The following is a 9140-nucleotide window of genomic DNA, read 5'->3' as shown; positions in this document are numbered from 1 at the left end:
GGTAAATTTTCCTCGAGGAATTTTAGTAATCGAGGTACTCGAATCATTCGAGGAATCGTTTCAGCCCTATGCTTAGCTAAAAGGTTTTCATAATGGATGTTTATTATTGACTTTCTTTTTTTCATTCACTAAACACAAAGAAAGCAAAACAATAATATTTACACCAGCAGACAGTCCTTTGTTCTTATTGATCCTACGACGGTTGAGCTGCAAATGCGGTCGTGCACAAGCTTTGATCCAAGCAAGGCTTTCCGTTTCAGATTTTGGAAGTCTGTGAATTTTAGTTCCACAAATACGATCAGGATACCTGATATCGCCTGTACAGATTCCCCACTGACGGTGGAGAACCATTCTTTTTCGAGTCCTGATGCAAAAACTTTCTGTTGGTCTGCTAGTCCACATTTAGTCCACTTGTGTCTGTGAGACGGTCACGCACGTGGTAGCTGCGCTGTGACGTGAAATGGGCATTAGCCAATGAAACGAGGCCCCTGTGGTAAGGTCCATTAAATTAAACCATTACTAATGTGTAAAAAATAAAATACCAAAAGGTGCAACTCTGCCAACTGCCGACATCACATCTACCAAATCTTGACCAAAGTCTGAGGTCAGTCCTCTGACTGGCAGAATGAGCAAACGCTTCGCCAAGAGCTGCTGGGTTTATCTGAAAAGTTACAACTCTATAAAAATAAATCCTTATCGTTTTGACCCTCATCATATGATGGGGTTTCCACGTTTAGGCTTTTACTTTATTACTTTTTGTTGTTTTAATCTGATTTTTGAATTGATATAATGTGTTAAAGTGTTTTTGTCTGAAAACAGTAGATAAAAAACGAATGTTTTCATCTAAATGTTTTTATCTGAAACTGCTTCTTTCTTGGAGCAGGAAGAGGAACAGCTTGTGCTGCTCTCTCTCTCCCATCCTCATCTGAGGACGTTAAACTGATAAAGGATTCCAGGATTAGTTGAACATGTTGGCCTAAATATGTTGCAATTTTCCTATTTACTAAAAAAATTGCTGTTTGTGATACACCAAACTCAGTTTCTTTCAAAATGTACAGCAAATGCATATACTGACAACTAAACCTTCATAGGGACATGTTGCTTTAATACCATCAATCACCATATCTGGCTGTTCTTTGGTCGGCTGCATGCTTTTATCCAACTTTTACATTTTTCCAGACTCCAGTTTTGAAAATGGAATAAAGTCTATAAATATATAGAAATGCTTAAATAAAGCATGTCTTGTGCATGTTCCCCACTGACAACTTGTAACCATTTTTCCAATTATTTTCCATAAATCACTTTGATCACTGCTCATTTAATAACAAGCAATCAGCAAATCAATAGCCAGACTCCAGAGCATGGCAGAGTCAACAACTTTGTCCTCCAGGAAAGAGGCGTTTACTTTGGGACAAAATGCATCTGGTACTCCTGGTTATTACACTTTTAGTGAGTAATTTATGGTGAAAACAACACTGAAGTATCAACACTGTACTCTAACCCTGAAGTCTTAACTCTGGAGAATTTGCTTTGTGTGCTGAAACAGCAGGACTCAACAAACTCATCAGTTTGTTTGGAACAGTGAGCTCATATAGTGTCAACGTACAGAACTTCATTGTAACAATTTCAGGTCCTGTTGAATCAGGAATTCTTCTCCAATTTCAACATTGGAATTGGATAGAAATTGCGATTTGTTAAAGTAGCGAAATTAAAAGCTATATAAATAGCCAGTGGTTCTGCGCTAAAGACTAAAGTTGCTTTCTGGCTACGAAGGCAGATAATCCCACATCAGGTTTGCTGATGAAGTGTCTTTTTTGAACCATTGTTTGAATTTTCTTAACATGCATGCTTTGTTTTGTCTTTTCTTCAGCTTGCAAATCTGCATTGTGTCGTCATCTGCACCATGAAGTTATCTGTGTTCCTCCTCCTTTTCTCCATAATGGAGAAATGTTCACTGGCACATGGTGACGGTGAGTATTCATTAAATATAAATAAGTCATAATGTGACAAACGTACCAAATCCTGTTTAAGAGCTAAAGCCCCAGATGATGGCCCTCCTGGTGATGGTCAGTGGATGTTTTTTTCCCCTCTGCATTAGAGTTCAAAATGCAAACTCAAAAATAGATCTTCTTGTATCATTTGTACTCCTTCTCCAGATTATTTAGCTTATTATCTTAACATGTCAACACTGTATCTTTCAAAGTACAACTGAGTTATTTCTCATCAATGTGAGTTATTTTGTAGAATAAATTTAACGTTACATCATTTTGATGTTGTAGCTTGTCACAAATAACAGGCTTGCTATAACACTCATGCCACCTACCCCATTTTATCTGAACTCTGCATTTGCTTGTCAGAAAAAGCTAATTTGTCCAGAGATCTGTTGAGTGTCCCTCTGGCTGGACTGCAATCAACGATCGCCGTTTCCGCTACGCTGGCAAAACCAAGACTTTTCCTCCAGCTGAAGTGATTTCAGACAACAATGTTCTCTTCATTCTTTTGCTGTCTTTTATTTTACAGTTCTTAATTGTGAAAGTCCAGCTACTTCTTCAGCACATCATTATGTTCTCATCTGTAGAAACACTGTCTGACCTTGGAGGCAAACCTTGCATCTGTTCACAGCAAAAGCGATTATGAACAGATTCAGAAACTGGTATTAAAGGCAACTGGTCTCAACACTGCAGCATGGATCAGAGGCTCTAATACACTGCAGGTATTGTTACCAGAACACTTTGGTTGTTAAGTATTTTGTGAAACATTGAATGAAACATGTCATCTGCTGTATCCAGTCAAGGGCTTTTAAGTGGAACGATGGAATCCCTATGACCTACACAAACTGAAGAAAAACTTTCTTATATTCTTTGGTATAGCAAAAAATGAAACTTTGAGCAAACAAAACAAGAAAATGTGTGGTTTATTCTGTCTTTGTGTTGTTCCGTTTTCCCGAATTATTTTTAACACTATAATATGCTAGTTATTACAATATAAATATCACATTATAACAAGTTTTAGTCAAACCTGAGGTTATTTCCTCATAAAAGCAGAGAAAAGTTACTTTCTATCATGTGGTGATGTATTTTCGTCTTTACTTTGTGCTGGGACTGCTCTCATCACAGGTATGAAGTTATTTCATCAGGATTTCATATTAATGGAGTAATAAATGTAGAGAATTTATCTCACTGAAACTAATGGAAATTTCAAAGTGGGGAAAGTTTCCTAGTTTGCTACTTTCTGTGCTGCAGTATCAACATTTAAAGTGGAGCTGCTACATGTTGTAGCAGCTCCACTTGTTGTAGCACACATTTGAACATATCAGCACCTGCTTCTGCAATCCTGCCTGACATCAGATGCTACAGAACAAAGGATAACAGAGGTCCGTCTGATACCTTTAAGTTTTGACGCAATTAAATCAAACTAATACTATTTCTTACTAATCTGTAAGAAATAGAATACCAAAAGGTGCAACTCTGCCACCTGCTGACATCACATAGTAACTGCAGCGGAAAGACATATTTCATATTATTTTAATTATGATACCCCCGTTCCCCCAAAAAAGGCTTGACCAATTAGTTGGACCTGAGTTGAAAATCCAGCCAATCAGATCGATCAGGAGAGTTACTGCCACCAAGTGACAAAAATGGCCACTAAACGGAGAGNCCATTTTCTGTACACCTTTGTCCCTAGTGGGGTCAGGAGGGTTGCTGGTGCCCATCTCCAGCTATTTTACCTGAACAGTGCTTGGTAATAATTTTTTTCCACAACACTGCTCCATGTTTTATTTTTCCTGCAAAATAAAACACTAAATAAAGATTGTGATATGAGAAACTCTTCCTGTTTTTCATTTCACCTCCTTGTAGCTTGAAGTCATGCTATTTAAATCAAATGTTGCAACAACCTTTATTTCCTTGAATAAGTTGCTAAGTTGGGTGTTTTCTCTGTAATGTGTTGAGCACAAATTAGCTAAAATACAAAGCTTTTGGCCCATGTTGGCACGAACATCATCCAACCTCACATACTGAAAATCCCCCAAACCCAGGCAAGACATTCCAGACTAGGAATGGCCCAAAGACAGCTTCAAGCCAGATGCTTTCTTTGGTATGATGGTGGTAAGAGTTTGTCCTGCAACTGAGCCCTCTTGTCCTGCAGGGACACATCCGGTGGGATTTATTCATAATAACAGGATTTCTGCTGTTTGGAGCTTGTGGATTCCTGGCTTATTGACGAATTTGTGACGGACTTGGCCGAACTAGCAGCAAACACTCAGACTGTCGGTGTGGACAGAGACGCAAGTTGGATGTGTCTTTCTGAGACTCTCAGCCCTGCTGAGGACTCTAAAGCTCATTAAGGGAATAGAATCGATCTTGGAGAAGTTGCTAGTTTCGGCTCAGTGGAACAACCAAACTAATTTGGATAATTGGGAACTGAGATGTATCGGAGAGACTTTAGGGAAGATTGAAATTCATAATCTATCTGACCTAAGACATTCTGTATCTGAATTGGCTTTCCCCGTGTGGCCTTGGAAGGGCAGCATATTTCCAATCTCCTTTAAGATATGTAAACATCACACTCCTTCCCACCTCAACCCCCAGATCAGGATCAGTACATAACAAAATAATCACAGCGATGGAGGACACACATCAATGGGGTAGATATATAGAATTTTATTTCGAGCCTGGGCTTGAGTATAAACTACTGAGATTATTTTTGTTGGGTCATTCATTTGAACACTTTTTCTGATTTTTGTTGTTTTTTAATAAAATTACAAACGTTTTGATAAGGAGTCAGAGGAGGACGTGCTGGTCTCAGCCTCCTGGTGTCGTTCAGTTAATCCCGAGATCGACTCAAAATCTTCCGCGATCGACGTATTGCAGCCCTGCTCTAGCAAAGCACAAACAGTTCAGAAACAATATGAAATGGGAAAAAGCTATTTATTAACTGATTGATCTGTATTAATAAATAGCTTGCTCACGATCAGAGCTATATGTTCTCTCCTGCACCTTTGTGATTGCTAAATACACTCCTCAGTGTTTTGGAAGAAATGTGAAGCTATATTTGCACTTTATTTATGTGGTAAAAAAATTAAACATACTGACCAGTGGCAGGTTCAGAACTGATGGGCCTTTTGGAAAATCTCCCAAACCTTTTGTCCGATCTGCTCCTGATGCAGAGTCTCATATCTGAGCTGCTGAAGCTTGGAGCTCCTTCAGCCCGGTCATGTTGTCCTGGTTTCCTCTCTCACTAGTCTCTTTCTTCCACAGTCACTGAGGACGACCTGAGACGAGGCAAACGGCTGTTTACTGTGTTCAATATAAACAGTTTATCTGTTTTTGCTTTCTAAATAGAAAAGTTAAGGTAAAGATAACTGGATGAATTGCACTCTGAACTTTCACAAAGTGTAATTTAAAACAAAAACCACCACCCACATTGAGAAACCGATTGCATAGACTTAGTCACAACTTTAAGTTCCTGTTGAACTAGATGTGAACTATCAGGTCATTTCTACCCATATAATTTCCTCATTTTGTGGATGTGTCAAGACTAAAAGCTCTATAAATATCCAGTGATTCTGCAGTAAGGACTGAAGGTTCTTGGCTGGCGAAGAAGACGGATCATTCTACATCAGGTTTGCTGATCAAATTTCTTATTGTCTTAGTGCCACTGTGAGTTTTTCTTAACATGTATGCTTTGTTTTAACTTTTCTTCAGCTTGCAAATTTGCATCTTTTCATCATCTCCACCATGAAGTTGTTGGCTGTGTTCCTCCTGGTTTCCTCTGTGGTCGTTCAGGCCAGTGAGTATTAAATAAATTAAAGTACACACTATGTTATGTCTTGTCAATGTGGGCATTATGTTTTAGAATAAATTTATTGTTGCATCATTTTGATGTTATAATTTGTCACAAAATAAAGTTATTATCAAACTCATGCCACATAAACCATTTAACTTGCGTTTGTTTTTCATCAGCACATTTTGACTCGATCCAGACATCCATCACCTGTCCTTCTGGCTGGACTCCGATCAATAGTCGCTGCTTTCTCTATGTTCCCAATGACATGACTTGGGCAAATGCAGAGGTGACTTCCAACAACATTGTGCTCTTATTTCCTGCTGCTCTGCTTTATTTCACAGTGAGAAATAAAACAGACTTCATTTAGTTGTTGTGTGTTTATCTGTAGAAAAACTGTCTGTCCAAGGGGGCAAACCTTGCATCAGTTCACAATGCGTACGAGTACCATCAGGTTCAGAATCTGATAGCTGCAGCAGGTCACGGGTCCAAACTAGCATGGATTGGAGGCACTGATGGACAGCAGGTAGTTTTACCAGTACAATTTACTTCTGAAGTATTTTATAAAACACTGAATGAAATGTGTCATCTGCTGAACTTTGTCTTGCAGGAGAAGATTTGGTTTTGGAGTGATGGAAGCCCGATGATCTACACAAACTGGTGTTACCGACAGCCTGATAATGGATTAGGCACACAGCACTGCCTGCAGATGAACTATACAAGTAAAGAAATATCACACAAGTCTGTTTTTCTGTTGGTATCACCGGTCTTGGGTGAAAAGCTGATTTACTGTGCATATAAACATTTTAGTTGATCTCCACACATTTGAACCAAGTCATTGACTTTGAGACAGATATCACTGACACTGACCAAAATGTGTCAACTTATGAATTTGAAGAACATCATAATAATTTTGGTAGTTGTATCCAACTGAAAACAAGACAAGTTTGGTCAGATTTAACTTATTCTGTGTATACAAATATCTAGTTCAACTGTACAATTCATCTGCCACCTCAGGATTTTCTATATGTGACGTTTGACTGATATTTGATGTTTGTTGTGTTGCTCCTAGATGAAAAGTGCTGGGATGACTGCTGGTGTCATTACCGTCGACCTTCTGTCTGCTCCAAGAAGGCCTGAAAAAAGGTTCCCAAAGAGGCCTGATGTGTAAAACAGAACCAGTGGAGGATGAATGCTAGGAGTTTCTGTTTACCTGCCTTTTTGCACCTTCATAGAAAACCCAAAATATATTTCTGCATCTTTTCTTCATATCATTTCTGTCTTTAATGCAACCTAAGGAATGAAGCGATCGCAAACAGCAGCTGGATTGTCTCTCTGTAATGAGATCAGACTGAATGAGTTATAATAAAGGATCATCTAAGCAAAACTTTTTTATATTCTTTGGCTTAGCAAGAATAAAACTTTGAGGAATCAAAACAAGACAATGTGTGGTTTATTCTGACTTTGTGTTGTTCTGTTTTGCCAAATTATTTGTAACACTATTGTATGCTAGTTATTACAATATAAATATCACATTATAACAAGTTTTAGTCAAACCTGAGGTTCTTTCCTCATAAAAGCAGAGAAATGTTACTTTCTATCAGCTGGTGATGTATTTTTGTCTTTACTTTGTCCTGGGACTGCTCTCATCAAAGGTTTGAAGTTATTTCCTCAGGATTTCATATTAATGGAGTTATAAATGTACACTCTAAGAAATAATCCTGTAAATTTACTGTCAAATACTGGCAGCTATAGACACCAGAAGTTTACTGTAAATACACAGTAGCTGTACCGTAACTAATCCTGACAGCAGATTACCGTCAATGCAAGTCCGGTAGTTAAGAGTAATAGAGAAATAAGGAGAAAAAAATACTTCGAGTCAGTTTTTTTTTTCCTTCGCCACTATGTGATTCACGTTGTCACGGTTGCTAAGCAACAGAACGCCACGGTAGAGGCTAAGCAGGTAGCTGAAAGCTACAGCTTCTCTCTTCCGGTCTTCGAGAACCCAAGGATACAAAACCCGACTTCGAACACAGCTGTTCTTTGTTCGACTCCCCCTAGTGGTCTGGATCACTGCTGTTTTCAACATTTTTTGTTTGCATTTCTTTTTTGTTGCATGTGTTTTTCTCATCTTTGCTAGGTGTTTGTATCTGTTGGCCACCGTAAAATATAGTGGTGAAAGTAAATATACCTTCAAATAGTAGCGTTCCAGTATTTTTACAGTAAATTTAGTTTTACTACTGCATTCACTTTATGAGAAAGCTACTGCAAAGAAAACTGTAAAGCTACTTTTTAAAGTACAGTCTTAGTTTTACGATAGGACATTAATACCTGACCCAGTGTAGGCTTCTTAGAAGTGCTACAATTGGTGAGGTTCTAAAATGCATAATCTGTATAATCAGAACTTCACATAACACAAAAGAGGATGTGATGAGCAACCTTCAGAACTAAATTTTTATTTAAAGGCACCACTATGCCTCAAATCACATATATTTCCAGTATATTCAAACATTCAAAACGAATAACACAAAACCATTCCTCAGAGAACTGGTAAAAAAAAAAAAAATAGGCCTTCAAAGTCCATATATAGTGTCACCAACACTGGAATAAAAATTGAAGACTTTCAGTTTACAGTGACAAAAACTGGGTTTAACTCAATTTCTACAATCTTATGAACATAAAAACACAGTTCTTAAAGAAATATCCATGCTTTAGGTATCACTAAACAAATCAAAGAAAATTACTTCCAAAATCTGAAATTCAACATGGCTGAAATAATGTGGAATTCTAATATTAACAGGGTTTTAAGATGTGAACTATTAATGGTTTTTTCATCTATTAAAGTAAGTGCCACTTGTGTAAGTGGCACTTACTTTATTAGATGCAGATGAAGGCACCGTCCAACATGGAAAAAGAAAAGACAATACAATTTAGATTCTAAATAATATGGAAACAGAAAGATTTCAAAGAAAAGAATGGAACAACTAACCTGAATGAGATGCCACTCAAAGTCCATCAGGTTTTTGATGAGGGTGGAAACCTGAACATTGACCGTCACTTTTTGTTTTGAATGGTCTTTCCTGTGTTTTTGGATACCATCTTCCCATGACCAGCTTTTGTGCCCCTTTCTGGGTTAATCCCAATGAAGCAACTAAAAAACAAAATCAAAAATGGGACAACCCTGAGAATATAAATAGTGTGGCATTATGAATACAGCTGGTACAATATATAAATAAATGTTAATCATAACTTGCTTTAAAAGTTTCAAACCGTGTCATTGTAAAAAAAAAATACAGGAATGGTTTTACCGTTGAATGAACTCCAAAGTCTTGGCTGCCTCATGTTGATATTGGAGG

At 37.8% G+C, this 9140-nt stretch overlaps 2 protein-coding genes and 2 long non-coding RNA genes across 11 annotated transcripts in view; 3 read left to right on the top strand and 1 right to left on the bottom strand.

The window, feature by feature from the left end:
• Nucleotides 1-1899: 1899 nt before the first annotated feature.
• Nucleotides 1900-9140, top strand: part of LOC103129345 (galactose-specific lectin nattectin-like) — a 20947-nt gene continuing 13706 nt past the window's right edge. For 3 of the 5 annotated variants that reach the window (XM_016664985.1, XM_016664984.1, XM_016664983.1), the window contains exon 1: nt 6546-6550. Coding sequence is in view for 1 of the 5 variants with exons in the window: in XM_016664987.1 (XP_016520473.1) it covers nt 1904-1970 (67 nt within the window). In the remaining 4 variants the exon portion in view is untranslated. Of the gene's footprint in view, nt 1971-6539; nt 6551-9140 lie in introns of those variants that run through there. The other 2 variants (XM_016664987.1, XM_016664986.1) reach the window with 2 other exon arrangements.
• Nucleotides 2363-2842, top strand: LOC107834166 (uncharacterized). The gene is made up of 3 exons (XR_001659949.1): nt 2363-2466; nt 2579-2713; nt 2790-2842. It is a non-coding gene; the product is annotated as an uncharacterized LOC107834166 (long non-coding RNA).
• Nucleotides 5411-7216, top strand: LOC107834165 (ladderlectin-like). 3 transcript variants are annotated; one of them, XM_016664992.1, is made up of 6 exons: nt 5411-5623; nt 5706-5786; nt 5984-6073; nt 6176-6310; nt 6395-6506; nt 6857-7216. In XM_016664992.1, the coding sequence occupies exons 2-6, from the start codon at nt 5739-5741 to the stop codon at nt 6922-6924; spliced, it is 453 nt and encodes a 150-aa protein (XP_016520478.1). In that variant the 5' UTR covers nt 5411-5623; nt 5706-5738; the 3' UTR covers nt 6925-7216. The 3 variants fall into 3 exon arrangements, with proteins under 3 accessions (XP_016520478.1, XP_016520477.1, XP_016520476.1); XM_016664991.1 differs by having other exon boundaries at nt 5412-5584; nt 5706-5790; nt 5964-6073; XM_016664990.1 differs by having other exon boundaries at nt 5412-5623; nt 5706-5790; nt 5964-6073.
• The window catches only part of LOC107834167 (uncharacterized), a 16254-nt gene continuing 15759 nt past the window's right edge, over nt 8646-9140 (bottom strand). The window contains exons 3-5 of one of the 2 annotated variants that reach the window (XR_001659951.1): nt 9093-9121; nt 8774-8935; nt 8646-8656 (exon numbers count right to left, since the gene is read on the bottom strand). This is a non-coding gene — a long non-coding RNA (uncharacterized LOC107834167). Of the gene's footprint in view, nt 8657-8773; nt 8936-9092 lie in introns of both variants that reach the window. The other variant, XR_001659950.1, reaches the window with a different exon arrangement.

This window comes from Poecilia formosa, unplaced genomic scaffold (assembly GCF_000485575.1).
Source record: "Poecilia formosa unplaced genomic scaffold, Poecilia_formosa-5.1.2 Scaffold537, whole genome shotgun sequence".
In the NCBI taxonomy this organism is placed as follows: domain Eukaryota; kingdom Metazoa; phylum Chordata; class Actinopteri; order Cyprinodontiformes; family Poeciliidae; genus Poecilia; species Poecilia formosa.
Note: the sequence above shows the minus strand (reverse complement) of the source record. Positions and strands in the feature narration are given on the sequence as shown.